Genomic DNA, 18,089 nt, shown 5'->3' with positions numbered 1-18,089 from the left:
TTTAGGTCATCCATGAAAAAATATTAATTTTTATACTAAGAATGTTATTTTTATTGTGAATATCGATAAGATTGACCCGTCTCACAGGATAAAGATTCGTGAGACCGTTTCACAAAAAGCATGCTCTTATATAAATTAAGAAATATTATACATATTTAAAGTTCAGAATTTTTGTCATAAACACTTAAAATACCTGTTGAATATATTTTGATTGTATTTGAATTTAAAAGAATATTTGAACGAAGAATTTAAAATAGCTTTGTACTCAATTTATCCCTCATTGCCCCGAGTGTTTCACTTCTAGAAGGAAATCTAAATTAAAAAAAATAAATTAACATATTCTTAATAATGATAATAATAAAATCACAGTACCTGATACCAGAGATACTTCTCCACCTTTTTTCAAATAACTGACACTATATATACAACGCAACTGATCAAGGAAAAACTCCATTTGGGATGGATAATGGTCATCACCGGTATATTCATTTCTACTTCCGTCAGAGATTGATACATAGATATCTCCGATCACATGGTACCCGTCAATTTTATCATGCATGCACTTATAAAACTCCAGTAAATGGGACCTAGTCTCCAGCCACCAACTCTACATAAAGCTTGGCCCCTGTAGTCGTGGTGAACCTGAGAAGAAGAATCGACTGGATAAAGATCAACTTTAATGTTCTTGGTAAATAATTGCAACATAAATGAGTGTAACAGAGAGCTCAAACTTAACCAAGGTAGAAGTGCATGTCTCACTACTAAAGATCCTTGTGGGCACACGTAGAGCAAGGAAATATCGCCAAGAAAAAAAAATTTGTAGTGTAACAAAAAACAGTGCTCACATAATATGAACAGTATGTTTGATTGTAAAAGTAAATACAGAATTTAATCAGGCGATAATGATAAATAAAGAACAGAACATGATTCATAGAGGAGAGCAGATCTGGTTTGAGAAGAAACAAGTAGTAAGCTGTTAGGATCATTAATGCACTAATATAATTAAAAATAAAATGAAAGGTGTTACAATCCTTGTGTAAAAGGATTGATCCCAGAGACTAAGCTCTTCTGAAATGAGAAAACCCTTCCCCTTTGCCCCTGGCCAAGCTCATATGTCCCCAAAATAGAATTAGAGAATGATACCAAATAATATTCATCCCAGAGACTAAGCTCTTCTGATGAGAAAACCCTTCCCCTTTGCCCCTGGCCAAGCTTATATGTCCTCAAAACAGAATTAGAGAATGATACCAAATAATATTCACCCTTTCACATTTTATCCCCTTCTCCTCAAGTGTGTGTTTCTACAATGAATGTCTATGCTATTATTGTGCCTGGACTTGAGCGCAGAACATAGAGAGCAACTTCTAAGCTCAAAGGTATGCTTTGACAAAGTAAACAAGAAATTATAGAAAGGAGAATTAGAATACAATATCTCACCAGAATCCGAGGATGTACACAAACACGGCAACGGGGCAGAACCATGTTATCATGTTCATTCCTTACAAATGAGGATGGAATAGAAATAATATCTGTTAAAAGGAAGAAAACATATTCAAATGTATGCAGACAGTAATTCTTAAGAAATAAGTGGATGGCAGGATAAAAGAAAAATAGAGATTCAAGACAAACTCACAGCACCATATGCTACTGATGCATTCAGGAAAAATGAACCAAGAAGTTTAGCACCGAGATATAGAAAACAAGTTCAATCCATGTAACTCCACCTTCTGCAGTAAGATGAGACCTATTATAATTCAAGAACAAGACAAAAATCTGTTAGAATGAGGATTCATAATTGATTCATTTGCATAAAAGAACAAAACCAAATATACAGAATGGGATCAATCCAAGTCGCTTCGATACCACTCGTGAACAAGATAAAGATAGATAATGCTTTTGTGTTATGTCCCACTTACAAAAGCATATAAATTACAACAAAAAGTGAAGTAAAAAACTACAAGTCAACGAGCAGTAATTATGGTCACACTGTTTTTCGAGTAATGTCTTTATCACTAGAACAACTGAGATCGATGCATAGAAAACATGATAAAGTAGAAGCCACAGTCACAAGTTTTTCCTTCTATATTAATCTGATTTTCTCTCCTAAATATGTTTTCAATTATTGAAACAGAATATTGTAGCCCGTGGTACGAATAGAGTTACTCCTTGACAATAAAACAAGCCTGTGTGCCGAATAAACTTCTCCAATGACTATAGAAAAGATTCAAGTCATGACAAGGACATGGCTGTCGTCAATTTTAAAGTGAGTTGCATTTATGTCACAGTATTCTCTTTCAATGAACACATTTTCCTTTAGTTACTCCCATTTTGTTCTAGCCCACAGACCAATTTGTTTGATCGTAAAGGACTATGGATGGCAGCAGGACAAATATGGATCGGCATAAACATGGAGTACAAGATTACACAGATTAGACAGATAACATGAAGATGGTGATACTTTCGTAAAAAAAGAAAAAGAAAAAAAGGCAATAACCTCTACTCGGGCCACCAACAAACAGATTGAACCCCTTTTTCCTTCAATAAAGCGATCTGATTGAATGGCATCATAAGTTGTAAAGCCCAAATCAAACACCAAGCAAGATACCATTTTGAGCTAAACAGCCACTGGAATATTCATGTTACTCATCAAATGTGTGGTTTTTTCTAATGATGATAAACCCGACTTCACATTGTTTGATGCGGATAGCTCTATTTCATTGGCTTCACTCGCCATACCAGCCTTTCTGAGGCAAGATGTCAAAGAACTCGTGGTAATATTGTCCGGTGCACAACCCACTGACAACATCTTTTTATATATATCTATAGCTTCAAACGTTCTCCCTTTCATACAATGCCCCAGAATAAGAATGGTAAATGTCATCTTATCATGAACGCACCCCTTTGCCTCCATTTCTGCAACAATGGCATTTGCCTCATCTAGGTTGCCAGCTTTACAAAACCCATCAATCACGGGGTTATAAATAAACGGTGAGGGAATAATATCTTTTCTAAAGTTCAACTGTCTTAATAAATCACGAGATTCGTTTAATCTATTTGCCTTACATAGAGCATTAATTTGAATGGAAAATGTAAATGCGTTAGGAGACACCTGACGCTTATTCATCTCATCCCAGAGCTTCATGCTTTTGTCCAAATCTCCAGTCCTACAATGACTATCAATAATAGAGGTGAACGTCACAACATCAGGTTTAAGGCCACCATTGAGCATCCTTTCATACATCATTGATGCAGAGTCTGAATCACCCTTTTTGCTAAACCCATCAATAATAATATTAAACGTGAACAAGTTTGGTCTAGTACCACGCTGAATCATCTCATCAAAAAGAGTTACAGCTTTCTCCATGCAACCTGATTTGCAATAGCCAGATATAACTGATGTGTAAGTCACGACGTCAGGTGAAAACTCCCGATGTAATTCAACTTCTCTCAGTAGCAACTGAGCTCTGTCAACATTACCAACTCTACAAAACCCATTAACGAGTGTATTATAAGTAATAAGGTCCGGGAGACAACCAAAACTTTCCATGGCAATAAAAAATTCAAAAGCGTCCTCGACTTTCCCAACTCGGCACAATCCTCGCATTACTATGTTAAAACTACAAGTGTCGGGGCAAAAGCTCTGTAACCTCAATATATGACCTTTGAAGAAACTAACTGCCTCGTCTAACCGATTGCTGCCTACTAACAAGCTCAAAAAATTGTTATATACAAAGGAGCTAACTATTTCCCCTTTCTCACTACAAAATTCAGCTTTTGCGATCAAAATTTCTTCTGCAATCTTAAATCTCCCAGCATTCGTTAAGGACGAAACTAAAAAATCCAAAGTTGAGTTTTGGGGAAAAAATCCATCAGTTTTCATGTACCCATACACTAATTTAGCGGAATCATGAAGACCCATGTGACAAAGTGACCTCAAAAGCAAATCAGAACTGGATTCCGAATGAATGATATTCAGGTTAATCCTCAAATACTGAAAAAATGTAAATGCCGAACCTGGGTCTTTCAATCTATAGCTTAAATGATGAATTACGCCAAGAGCTATGAGCGGATTCAAATTTTTGCGAAAATAATCACAGTCAAAAACAGAAAGGGACTGAGAGTGGTTAACCAAAATAGTGCATACAACTTTAGTAAACCAGATAGTTGATGCAGCAGCGTAGGATGGCTCTATGGAGGAGTGACCGTGGAACAAAACCGTGGATACAACCTTGGGAATGAAAACCCTTTGAGCCAAAAATTGCATTATTATCATTCAATGCAGGGATCGTTGACACAAGCAGCAACGAATCCACGGCTCTCTTCTTCATTCCACTTTCATTTTGTGTGGATGAAATGCAAAGATTCAGTTAATCATAAAAGTTTAAGCAACACTGAAATCCCTTTCAGCCGAACTTATCAATCATAACGAGGATCGTCGATACAAGTAGCAAAAAAACAACTATACTCTGGTGCATTCCATTCTCTTGTGCAGGCTGGGAAGATTTTAGTGTTCAAGAAAGAAGTGTATCTGACAAGGAATCGATGCAGCTGGATTATAAGTAAATCTCGATGGATTCAAGTATTGGCGACCAGAATTACTGATTAGGGTTGAAAGGGGCGCCCGGCTGGAGTACCCCAAATACGAAAATCTGGGTCTTTGGTTTCGAGGTTTATCGAACAAAGCCACAGGAAAGGGGTAAACTAGGAATACACCTCCACACAAATATAGTTCAATTTTTTAATTTTTTTTATTTAATTGTTTCTAATTTTATTTTTGGTTATATATATATATACACACACATGTATATGATTATTTTGATTTTTGAACTATGTTAAAAATATTATTTCAGTGGTATTATAAATTATTTGATTTTTTAAACTTTGATAAATATATATTTTTTACATACACATTTAATTTTTTTAGAATTTAAAAAATATTATTTACGATATTATATTATTAATATAACAATGTTCTGGTCTGATCGTCCAGCCGATTGAACCAATCTGTTCATTGAATCGCTATTTTAAGAAAAATCGATTCAATCAGCCGATCTGTTTTTAAAAAATATTGATGTCTATATGATAGTTCTTTTTACATTAGTCTAACTATCCTTATTAGATAACAGTAACAATTTAAATACTTAAAATAAAAATATTATCTAAAGAAAGATTAATAACTGCATTATTATTTTTTATAATAACATTAAGCTAATAACATCTATTGAAGGATATCTCATCCAAAAGTTTTATATTTTGTATTTTATTAGTCATTTTTTTTAAAAAAATAAACATATACATTAATCAATTTCCCCGTGCAGTAAACCAATTTTGCGAGAGATGGGAAAAAAAGAAGAAAGAATTCTTTAGTAGTTTCTGAGAATATTGAATATTCACAATATAAAAGAAATTGTTAATGGGATAAAAGTTTATAAAGAAATGCCAAATAAATAAAAAGACAAAAACGATGAATATTTTTTCAAAGTACAGAAACCACCAGATAAATATATCTCTGTTGGCTCATCAGTTGACATGTCAAGGCTCAGTAGCCTTGCCCAAGGCCTCGAGACCTTCTGTGTGACACTTTATAATCTTTCGAAAAACGTCCCTCATCTGGCGTTGCAACGGATCCAATCCGTTCTTACAAGCTTCGCATACTAACAATAATTCGCACCCGTTTGCTCTGACTTCTTCTTTCACTTCCTCTGATAAAGGGAATTGAGCAGAATCCACCAAGGTGGTGATCTGATGCACGTTCTTTTCGATTTGATGTATTTCCTTTAGCAAACCATTTGAGCTGCGACGATCCCTTTTCTTTGATTCGTCCATGATTCGACTATGAAGCAAGATAAATGGTGTGCTCCATGGAAAATTACGAGGGATTGTGAAATTAATCTGCACGCCTCGGTCTTGACAAGGGATTGCCAAAACAAGGACCCATAAGACGAACATTAGAATAAAACTCATCGTAAAGAAAAGTGTGGCCAGACCATCTGTAGCTTCTATTTCATTTCCACGAGGAGGGATTAAGTTGTTTGCGATTAACTGGAGTTGTTTTGAGGCTGACCAATTATGAGGTACACTCCAAGATAGAGATCGTGTGTGCCCCGATGAACGGTGATGATGACTATCCTTTCCCTTACGTCCAAAAGATCTGTTCCGATGAGAAAATACAGAACCTGTATCCTTTTCGTCTATCATCACGAGTGCCAAATCCATCAAGGCTTTTCTCGCTCGCCGAAAATGGGCTTCACCTAAAATCCTCTGTTGAGTATCCAGAGCACATAAAACAATCTCCAAATGTTTCTGCCATATTCGAATCTTCTCAATACCATCACGAGATGCATTGAAAATATCGAGTGCTTTGATCGCCCTGTCAAAGAATTCGGTAGCAAGCCTATCTGCTGGTGGCTTTAAGAGATGCCCTCTATTGTTCGACAATACGACTTGAAAATGATCCTGGCAGCTAGAAAAGGCATCTAAAAGCTTGCATATCCATGAAATAGAAAGAAGTTCATTAGCATCAACCACTGAAATATCGTGAAACCGGGTAAAAACTTGCCTTTTAAATGTATCAAGATTTTGAGCACTGGAATCACGGTTCATTTCTGAATGAACCTGATCACTTCCAATAGTCAAAATTGGACGGCGAAACGAGGCAAAAGGCATAGGGGAGCCATGATTGTTTGAAGAAGGCATTCTTCAAACTATAAGAAGGCCTAAATGCCCTGGGGGAAACGAGCCAAAAGATCAGCCAAAACCCAAAGGAAAATCAGTTGCACATGCTCTCAGAATAATATCCAAGCAGAAATGTTGTACGTGACTGTGCTCTATAAATTTCCAATATCAAACCCTGTAGATTCCAACCTTTAATTTCATCATTCTTCCGAAAACCAAATTACATAAACTTATATTTCATCCATTAGAATCAACAAGACTGCTTCTTCTGTCTTCCGCCAAGATCCAAAGATTTCGAACAAACCAAACTTTAAAAGGCAGACTAAGGAATTAATTCCAGGGGCAACTTAATGCATTTTTTCAAACTACAATTACATTTTAGAAAATTATAATCAATAAACTTGATTTCGTCTATCGGGCTATACCAAAATCATGTCATCAAAATATATCACAGGCATCAGATTTTTCAAAAACAAATCGAGAACATCTACAGAAATTGAACACAAGAAAACCAAATAAATTATATAACACAATCTAAGACATATTTCACAACCTAAAACAAAACCTTTAAAAGAACAATTTACTCGATACAATCATATCAATGAATCAATAAAAAAAACTTCAAAATCCCTGACTTTTTTGTTTTAAAAACTATATAGCTCAATCCAAGACATTTTTCAAAACCAAGATTATACATCAACTAAGGCAAGCAACCCAGTTCAATCAGATCAATGAATAAATGGAAAAACCTCAAAATCCGTGAAATTTCAAACAAAATAATGAATGCCCAGATCGGGAATCGTCGCAAGATCAGATCTAAAGAACAATAAACAAGAAAATTCCTAGAAATCATGCTTCAAGGCCCAACGAAAAGCATACTTCAAGAAATCAACAAGTGTGTCAAAATTTTTTTTAATAAAAGAACTCATACCTTAATCGGTTGCTTGTGCATGATTCCTACATGGAAAAACGGAAGTTGGAAATGGTGAATTATAATCCTCTGGAGAACAGGTCCGAAACCGGAATCCCCCACCGATAAAAAGTTTATAGCTTCCGAGATGAAACGCTTAAATTAATAATAACTCTACAGATGTATGCAAACATTTCAATATTTAATATATTTTATTAAAAATACAAATACGTCTTATATTTAATTTACCTACATATAACATCGACCTTAAAAATTGATAAATTTTAAATTTATAAATTGATTGAATGGGAAAAAAAAAATTGAAGTAAATTACAAATCTAATTCCAAAAATACATCGTATGCTAAAGTTTTATAAAATATTTGAATATACAATTAAAGAATCAAGATTCTTGAAAATACCATGTATGTAAACTACATTCATCAAGCACAAAATCAATAAGTAAAATTAACAATGTGAAGATTTGCAGGTTATATCCAAGACTCCAAAAAAATAAAGCAAATCAAGATCGCACATGCTACGAAACAAAATGAATATCGACACGAACAAAAGAACCAACATCAAACGCAAGTGTTGGAAAATCTTGCAACCGCTGAACTCATGATTATATATAATCAAACAAGAATCGAAAAATTACCTTCTTGATCAATGTTGATTTTCTCTAAGAGACTATCAGTTGCAGTCAATTTGTACCCAATATTCACTAAAAATCTTATTTGAATTATGATCAATAATAGGATTTCCTTCTTCCCGCGCCCACGATTAACTTTGGTTAATTCAAACAACGATTAAACACGTAAATACTGGGTACAGATTGACCACAAACGACGGCCTGAATCTTTCTGTAAGGCCCGAGAAATTTATCCTGTTAATCTGAAACGATTTGGTGATTAATTGATGTGATTATAGACGGAATAAATCAGACCGGGAAAGACAAGAAAAGACGCGAAATATGTGCGAGGGAGATGCCATCCGCGCACATGCGCGATCTGGTGCGCACACATGCACGGATTTGGCAGAAGACCCCGCGCATATGCGCGGCGTGAGGGCGCGCATATGCGCGAGGTGTCCAGTAGCCAAGGAGCTATAACAGAACATTGCGCGCACATGCGCGACGTGAGCCGCGCACATGCGCGAGGTAGGCAGAGTTGGGCGCACATGCGCGGGGTGAAGTCGCGCATATGCGCGAGTGGTAGAATGCACGAGACAGTAGGTCTCGCGCATATGCGCGACTTATGTGCGCGCATATGCGCGAGCAGTCCAGTAGCTGATTTCCTGATAGAGCTTCCGGCGCATATGCGCGGGGCTTAGGCGCGCATATGCGCGAGACATGCAGATTAAAAATCAGCCACGTTTCATTGGCATGCGATTTGATATATATATATATATATATATATACATACATACAAACTGGATTATCATATAGAAGAAAGAAGGGAAACCGAAGGGAAGAGCTCTAAGTTCTTTACGTGCGAGAATTTGAATGTTACGCAAGATTCCACCCGTCAGAATTCTGATCTAAGTATATTTCTGTAATCTTCGTGTTACCGGCTTCACACGGACGTAAGTTTTGCTACGTTTCGATATGTCTTGAAATTATGATATTTCCAGAATCGAATAGAATTCATATATATTGTTCTTGCGATATCAGACATTATATAATTGAAGTCAGATCGAAGAACAGACTGTGTATGTATTTGTTATGATTTTCGGAGTCGAATTGATTGAGATTTGATATCAGATTTGTATTGTTATCGAGTATGAGTTACATGAATTGATATATGTTGATTTATATTTCGTGGTATATTTATATGGTACCGTTATGCCGTTGAAACCGAATTCGATTAGGTTCTGATTTTATCTGATATTGATTATGAGCCGTATTATTATATCTGTGATGTTGAAATTGACGGGGTTATCGAGGTTGTATTATCATGCCGTCGAAACATCAGTGAATTGATATTGATCAGATTCAGTATTGATTGAGATGTTATTATGGTGTCGTGATATCGATCAGATTAGGTATTGAATTGAATTATACATTGATACAGTATATTCGATATTGTTATTGCCAGATTGATATCGACAGACAGTGAGTCCAAAGCTTCGACAGAGTCAGACTGAAGATGGACAGAGTTGAGTTTGAGACTTCGTCTTCGTCAGACCGAGAAGAGAAATGTATAAGTCAATGTGGTACCGGGAGATCGACTCGAGTATAGTATGATATACTTGAGTTTCCCTAAATCACATACTTCTTATTATTATGTTCATTGATTTGACTGGATATGCTTGTTCTATAAATGTATAGAAAGCAGGTATTAGTCGAGTGATCTTGTGACAGAAGTACCTGATAGTGGCGGGATCGCCAAGGGCACATTGCACGATGTCACAAGATAGTAAATTGGCGAAAATGCCAATGTCCATCACGTATAGGGCACTGGACGATTGGCAACGATGTGGACAGAATTGAAGTTTCTTCTATTACTGGTGATCGATACCATATCAATGTGGATAGAATTGGAGTTTCTTCTATTACTGGTGATTGATATGGAATGCCAACGTCTGGGAATCGAGATCCCTAGACTAGGATTGAGTCTAGTCTGAGTTTAAGAGTTACGGATATTGTAATGCCTGAAGTAATATCACAAGTTGTTGATTTAGTAATATGAGATTACTAAATAATTAATGATTTTTAAAAAATGAAATATGACATATTCTGGTCATATGAAGTCCAAATGATTTGAAATTTGGATATAACGTAGAAAACTCGAAGATATACAAGTTTCATGTTTTGAGTTTTGGAGAATTTTATCATTTGACTGATCCAAATGGATATATCGGTGTTGGAAATGTTAAATATTATAAATTATATTTATATTATAAATAATATAATATAATATAATATATATATATATATATAATAATAATAAACTAAACTTTGTTCGGTGGAATTGATAGAATTGAAATCAATTCTATACGCACGAACAGAGGCCAAAGACGTGAGGTGAGAGAGAGAAATAAAGTTTCGATTTTTCTTTTCGATCTTGCGACTTATCGGTTTATCCAATCGACGAACCGACTTTAGTTCTGGAATCGTTGACACAAGGTCTTCGATTTGAGGTATAAATTTTATAGTTTTGGTGATGTTTCAAATTCGTCGATTTCTGAAATAAATTTGATAAATTGTTAAATCATACTGAAATTGAAGATTGTTGAGTAGTGTATGATTTTAACGAAGTAGAGAAGATTATAGTGATATTGTTTTGAATTATTCTTAATTTGTATAATTAGGGATTTTTTAGCGTTGAATTGAAATTGGTGAGTTGTTTGTCAGTTGTTATTAATTCTGATTATATATTCGGAGTCTACGAAATATAGGCTACACGTTGATATAAAGTTTTCGTAATTTAACGGATGTTGTAAAATAGCCTATTATTTGAAGTTAATTTATTAGGGTGTATTTGATGTTAGTATTGTGAATTAAATACACCAGAATATTAAATTGTTGAATGATAAGAATTTATAATCGAGTTTTATAGTTTGTTGAATTAATTGTTGTTGGGCTATTTGATGTTATATATTGAGGCTGTTATGATTGTGTTGATATGGTGATAGTGATCTGATAATTGTTGTTGAATTATTTAGATACGTCACAAGCCTCGAGATCAAAGAAATAGCTAGATTTTATATATACTCGATTATCAGGTACGTGTTGACGTACGAGCATATGTTGTTATTGTTTAGTATTGATGAATACTATTGTGTTGAACGATGATAAATCACCGGAATTGGGTGATTTGGTATTATATTTGTTGTTGTTTATTATTGTTGATATTGTTGACTATCGTTGTTGACGTCTCGTTGATGTTGTCACGTTGATGTTGTTCGTTCAACGATATTGCTGTCGTCGGTGTTGGGGTACGACGTATCGTTGATGTTGTTATTCGTTCGACGATATTGCTGTCGCCGGTGTTGGGGTGCAACGTATCGTCGATGTTGTTGTTCGTTCGACCATATTGCTGTCGCCGGTGTTGGGGTGCGACGTATCGTCGATGTTGTTGCATTGTGATGTCGTTGAGGTTGTTGTTGGCTGATTGTCCAGAAACGGCAAAGGGGGTATTTCTATTATGATTTCAGTTATATTTTATGTTGTTAATATAACTGTTATGTATTACGATGATGATTGTTGTATATGCTCACCCTTTGAGGGCTGTTTCTGTTGGGTAGGTTACAGGACTATGCGTGAGACAGGATAGTGGTGAAGGACTAGGTGTGTCTAGTCAAACAGTCTTGTAGTTGATAGTAGATAGAGACAGTATAACTTATTGTCTTATTTGAGTTGTATGTGTGTATTTATTATACTGTTTTTGCTGCACTGACGTAGATAGTGGGGTGATTGCACTATTTTTGTCGTATATGCATTATATTATTACGTCGTCGAAAAGAAAAAATTTTATGCATATGACGTCACATGTTGCATGATTACGTGGCGAGGTTTGGGGCGCCACATTTGGTGGTTATGCATATGACGTCACATGTTGCATGATTACGTGGCGAGGTTTGGGGCGCCACATTTGGTGCTATCAGAGCATATGTTAGATGTCTGGGATGGTTAAGAGTTGGGTTTGTGATGAGGGAGTTGGATGACGATATTATCTGCGTGTGTCTGTGCATTTGACTTGTTATTGATGATTTCTCGATATGATTGATTGTTCTTTAGTTGCGTGTACTTTCGTGCGAAAGGTGTGATGATGATTACTGGATTGTAATTGTTAAATATTATGATTAACCATTTGATTTCCAGTGATGGCAGCTAGAGAACAGGTACATCCACACGAGGAAACAGACGAGGCTGACAGTGGATTTGGACAGATAAATCCATTGCCACCTCCTCATATGGGACAGGCACCAGTAGATCAGCCTTTATTGCCTGGTGAGTTGACTTTGGCACAGTTCAGCAGTTATCTTCCGCCGAGATTTGATAGTTCTGAGACCGGTGAGCGAGCAGAGGAGTGGATTGAGAGGAAAGAGCAGATATTTGTGACTGCACCGTGTGCTAGGTCTGCTTGGTTACGATTGGCTACATTTCAGCTTTCGCGAAATGTACTATTGTGGTGGCAGACGACTGAGATCGGATTGAGACCTCAGGGCCGTACTGTTGATTGGGATGTGTTTCGGTCTCGTTTTCTTGATAAATATTTTTCTATAGCAGCCAGACAAAAGAAAGAGAAAGAATTTGAGGATTTGAGACATGGTAGTATGTCTGTTGCTGAGTATGAGACTCGATATTCTGCATTGTTGAAATATGTGCCACATATTGCTACGAATGTTCATGCTAAGATGAGGCATTTCTTGAAAGTGTTGAAGTTAGAGTTATTTGATCGTGTGCAATCAAACAACCCGGTATCATTTGAGGATGCAGTGACGAGGGCTGAGATGGCTGAGTTAGTTATGCAGGAGTATGGGGCTCAGGGACGATTATCAGAGCCGACTAGGGAGTCATTGCGACCTCAGGGACATTCTTTTAAATATCATAAGGGTTCATCTTCTTCTTCAGCATCATCTGGGAAGCGTCGATTTGATTCACGACGTGTTGAGAGTCGTGGGGGCAGTTCTCAGTCTGTTCAGGGGCAGAGAGGAGAGTCCAGAGCAGTGAGATGTTATCGTTGTTGGGGACCTCATCTGATCAGAGAGTGTACACAGACCGAGATCACCTGTTTTGAGTGTGGCGGTGTTGGTCATCTGGCGAGACAGTGTCCTAGTCGTGAGGGACAGCGAGAGCCTAGGAGTGCTAGAGGTAGATCCTCAGAGAGAGGAGGACGACAGCCTCATCAGTTTACACCACGACCTTCTGGAGGACAGCCACGTATGCAGGGAGCTGGTCCGCCTCAGGCACAGGTGTATGCTTTGACACGAGAGCAGGCAGAGAAGGCACGAGAGGAGATGATAGCGGGTAAGTGTTATTTATGTTCTTATCCTGCTTATATTCTTGTTGATACTGGTGCCTCACATACTTTTATATCGAAGAGGTTTGTGGTTGAGCATCATATGCGCTCGTCTCCATTGTCTATGCCTCTTTCTGTTTCGACACCTTCTGGAGTTGATATATCAGTTGTATCTATGATATCAGATGGTATTATTTCTTATGAGGGCTATGAGCTGAGATCTGATATGATTATTCTAGAGATGACTGATTTTGATTGTATTGTGGGAATTAATGTGCTGAGGAGATATTGTGCGACTGTTGATTTTTATCAGCGAGTAGTATATTTTTATACAGATGAGAAAGAGCGTTGGACATTTTATGGGAAGGGTTATCGTCCCCGTGTTCCGTTGGTATCTGCCATCCGGATGTCTCGGTTATTGGAGCATGGGCATGAGGGTTATCTTATTTATGTTATAGATGTGACAGAAAAGAAGAAGGAGGTGAGAATAGAGGAGATACCTATAGTTGCTGAGTTTGCTGATGTATTTCCTGATGAGATTCCAGGCTTCTCACCAGTTCGTGAAGTGGAGTTTGGGATTGAGTTGATGCCAGGTACTTCCCTTATTTCTCGTACTCCTTACAGAATGGCACCAGCAGAGTTGAGAGAGTTGAAAGCCCAGTTGCATGACTTGCTGGACAATGGATACATTCGCCCTAGTGTATCGCCTTGGGGTGCACCAGTCTTATTTGTGAGAAAGAAAGACGGAACGATGCGGTTTTGTATTGACTATCGACAGCTGAATAAGGTAACGATTAAGAATAAATATCCCCTCCCTCGTATTGATGATTTGTTTGATCAGTTATAGGGAACCTCGGTATATTCGAAGATTGATTTGAGGTCAGGATATCATCAGATACGAGTTAGAGAGGAGGATATTCAGAAGACAGCATTCAGGACAAGATATGGGCATTATGAGTTTTTGGTTATGCCGTTTGGGTTGACGAATGCTCCGGCTGTGTTCATGAGTTTGATGAATAGGGTATTTCAGCCTTATCTCGATCGGTTTGTTATTGTGTTTATTGATGATATATTGATATATTCCAGGAGTGAGGCTGAGCATGTTGGACATTTGCGTTCAGTGTTACAGGTACTACGAGATAGACAGTTGTATGCCAAACTCAGTAAGTGTGAGTTTTGGTTGGATCGAGTGGTCTTCTTGGGTCATGTTATATCGAGAGATGGGATTTCTGTTGATCCAACGAAGGTCGAAGCCGTGTTACAGTGGTTTGCACCTACATCTGTACCAGAGATCCGTAGTTTCTTGGGTTTAGCAAGTTATTATCGTCGATTTATCGAGGGATTTTCAAAGATTGCTAGACCTTTGACACAGTTGACTCAGAAAGGTGTGCGATTTCAGTGGTCTGAAGCATGCGAGAGGAGTTTTCAGGAGTTGAAGCACCGACTGACGACTGCACCGGTGTTATCAATCCCTACGGAAAACGAGAGGTTTGTTGTTTATACTGATGCATCATTACATGGTTTGGGATGTGTTTTGATGCAGGATCGACATGTTGTGGCATATGCCTCGAGACAGCTGAAACCACACGAAACAAGGTACCCTGTGCATGACTTGGAGTTGGCAGCCATTATCTTTGCCTTGAAGATATGGCGACACTATTTATATGGTACCTCGTTTACGATTTATACTGATCATAAGAGCTTGAGATTTTTGTTTACCCAGACAGAGTTGAATATGAGACAGAGGCGATGGTTAGATTTGCTGAAGGATTATGATTGTGAGATTGAATATCATCCTGGTCGAGCCAATCTTACAGCTGATGCATTGAGCCGTAAAGTGAGTTGTACTGCAGAAGATGTGAGTCGTTTATCAGCTATGATGATGTCTTATTGTTCTTTGGGATATGATTTTGATATCTCGACGACTCCTATCCAGGTATCTACCTTATTAGCTGAACCTGATAAATATGGTTGTATTCGTGATGCACAGATGACAGACGAGAGAGTTCAGCGATGGAGAGAGTTAGTTTCTCAGAAACAAGATACTCGTTTTAGAGTGGCTGATGATGGCAGTTTGAGGATGCATGATAGATGGGTAGTTCCTGATATATCTGAGTTGCGCCAGGGCCTGTTGCAGCGTGCACATTGTAGTCGATATTCTATCCACCATGGTGGCAAGAAGATATATAAGGATCTACGCTCTCAGTTTTGGTGGAAGGGAATGAAACATGATGTGATTGATTTTGTACGTCGATGTCTCAATTGTCAACAGATCAAAGGTGAGAGGAGAATGCCAGAAGGTGAATTGAGGAGTTTAGAAGTACCGAATTGGAAATGGGAGCATATATCGATGGATTTTGTAACTCATTTGCCAAGAAGCACTGGAACTATTGATGCTATTTGGGTTATTGTTGATCGATTGACGAAAGTTGCACATTTTATACCCTATAGCATGAGTAGTACGTACTTGACGATGACACAGTTGTATATACGAGAGATTGTACGGTTGCATGGGATTCCAGTGTCTATTATTTCTGATAGAGATCCTCGATTTACTTTTCATTTTTGGGAAGGATTGCAGACTGCGATGGGAACAGAGTTGAGATTGAGTACGGCTTATCATCCCCAGACAGATGGTCAGACTGAGCGTACTATTCAGACGCTGAAGGATATATTGCGTGCTTATGTTATGGATTTTAAATCTGTTTGGCAGTCATCTATTCCATTGGTAGAGTTTGCGTATAACAATAGTTATCAGAGTAGTATTCAGATGGCTCCATTTGAGGCATTGTACGGGAGACGTTGTAGATCTCCGTTATACTGGGATGATGTTGATCGAGCTGCAGTTACCGGTCCTGATATGATTCATGAGATGGAACAGAAAGTAAAGTTGATACAGCAACGATTGAAAGCAGCTCAAGATAGACAGGCCGCCTATGCCAATAAAAGACGAATACCCTTAGAGTTTCAGCAGGGCGATCGAGTATTTTTTAAAGTTTCTCCTTTTCGTGGCACAATGCGATTTGGCATGAAAGGAAAGTTGGCACCGAGATATGTTGGCCCATATGAGATATTGCAGCGGATAGGCACTTTGGCTTATCGATTGGCTCTACCTCCATCTTTATCTGGTATTCATGATGTGTTTCATGTGTCGATGTTGCGGAAGTATGAGCCGATCCTTCACATGTGTTAGATATTTCTGAGGTTCAGTTAGATCCTGACGTGTCTTATGTTGAGAGACCAGTTTGTATTTTGGATCGATCTGAACGGAAGCTTCGTAGTAAGCTTATACCGATGGTGAAGGTTCAGTGGGAACATAGAGGTGTCGAAGATGCCACTTGGGAGACAGAGCGGCATATGAGAGAGCTCTACCCCTACTTATTCTGATGGTATGACGTATCTTTTATTTATGCATGTTATTACTGTTGTTGATTAATTTCGGGGTCGAAATTCATTTAAGGGGGGTAGAAATGTAATGCCTGAAGTAATATCATAAGTTGTTGATTTAGTAATATGAGATTACTAAATAATTAATGATTTTTAAAAAATGAAATATGACATATTCTGGTCATATGAAGTCCAAATGATTTGAAATTTGGATATAACGTAGAAAACTCGAAGATATACAAGTTTCATGTTTTGAGTTTTGGAAAATTTTATCATTTGACTGATCCAAATGGATATATCGGTGTTGGAAATGTTAAATATTATAAATTATATTATATTATATTATATTATATATATATATATATATAATAATAATAATAATAATAAACTAAACTTTCATCGGTGGAATTGATAGAATTGAAACCAATTCTATATGCACGAACAGAGGCCAAAGACGTGAGGTGAGAGAGAGAGAAATAAAGTTTCGATTTTTTTTTTCGATCTTGCGACTTATCGGTTTATCCAATCGACGAACCGACTTTAGTTCTGGAATCGTTGACACGAGGTCTTCGATTTGAGGTATAAATTTTATAGTTTTAGTGATGTTTGAAATTCGTCGATTTCTGAAATAAATCTGATAAATTGTTAAATCATACTGAAATTGAAGATTGTTGAGTAGTGTATGATTTTAACGAAGTAGAGAAGATTATAGTGATATTGTTTTGAATTATTCCTAATTTGTATAATTAGGGATTTTTTAGCGTTGAATTGAAATTGGTGAGTTGTTTGTCAGTTGTTATTAATTCTGATTATATATTCGGAGTCTACGAAATATTGGCTACACGTTGATATAAAGTTTTCGTAATTTAACGGATGTTGTAAAATAGCCTATTATTTGAAGTTAATTTATTAGGGTGTATTTGATGTTAGTATTGTGAATTAAATACACCAGAATATTAAATTGTTGAATGATAAGAATTTATAATCGAGTTTTATAGTTTGTTGAATTAATTGTTGTTGGGCTATTTGATGTTATATATTGAGGCTGTTATGATTGTGTTGATATGGTGATAGTGATCTGATAATTGTTGTTGAATTATTTAGATACGTCACAAGCCTCGAGATCAAAGAAATAGCCAGATTTTATATATAC

The 18,089-nt window shown here is 37.0% G+C and overlaps 2 protein-coding genes across 9 annotated transcripts; both read right to left on the bottom strand.

The window, feature by feature from the left end:
* Nucleotides 1-317: 317 nt before the first annotated feature.
* LOC142531039 (uncharacterized) lies at nt 318-4,692 on the bottom strand. 8 transcript variants are annotated; one of them, XM_075637030.1, is made up of 4 exons: nt 2,495-4,692; nt 1,634-1,744; nt 1,438-1,529; nt 318-642 (listed from the first exon to the last, which is right to left on the bottom strand). In XM_075637030.1, exon 1 carries the CDS (start codon nt 4,271-4,273, stop codon nt 2,615-2,617), a length of 1,659 nt encoding a protein of 552 aa, XP_075493145.1. In that variant the 5' UTR covers nt 4,274-4,692; the 3' UTR covers nt 318-642; nt 1,438-1,529; nt 1,634-1,744; nt 2,495-2,614. The 8 variants fall into 8 exon arrangements, with proteins under 8 accessions (XP_075493145.1, XP_075493149.1, XP_075493144.1 ...); XM_075637034.1 differs by having other exon boundaries at nt 1,639-1,744; XM_075637029.1 differs by having other exon boundaries at nt 318-659; nt 1,634-1,727.
* Nucleotides 4,693-5,380: 688 nt separating this feature from the next.
* Nucleotides 5,381-7,771, bottom strand: LOC142531535 (protein BYPASS1-LIKE-like). The gene is made up of 2 exons (XM_075637699.1): nt 7,607-7,771; nt 5,381-6,725 (listed from the first exon to the last, which is right to left on the bottom strand). The coding sequence occupies exon 2, from the start codon at nt 6,694-6,696 to the stop codon at nt 5,533-5,535; it is 1,164 nt and encodes a 387-aa protein (XP_075493814.1). The 5' UTR covers nt 6,697-6,725; nt 7,607-7,771; the 3' UTR covers nt 5,381-5,532.
* Between the last annotated feature and the right edge of the window lie 10,318 nt (nt 7,772-18,089).

The sequence above is a fragment of the Primulina tabacum genome, chromosome 17, assembly GCF_025594145.1.
Source record: "Primulina tabacum isolate GXHZ01 chromosome 17, ASM2559414v2, whole genome shotgun sequence".
Classification (NCBI taxonomy): Eukaryota; Viridiplantae; Streptophyta; class Magnoliopsida; order Lamiales; family Gesneriaceae; genus Primulina; species Primulina tabacum.
Note: the sequence above shows the minus strand (reverse complement) of the source record. Positions and strands in the feature narration are given on the sequence as shown.

Bases quoted from the DNA above. Each gene is read 5' to 3' on its own strand.
- LOC142531535 (XM_075637699.1), bottom strand. From the start codon at position 6,696: ATGCCTTCTTCAAACAATCATGGCTCCCCTATGCCTTTTGCCTCGTTT.
- LOC142531039 (XM_075637030.1), bottom strand. From the start codon at position 4,273: ATGATAATAATGCAATTTTTGGCTCAAAGGGTTTTCATTCCCAAGGTT.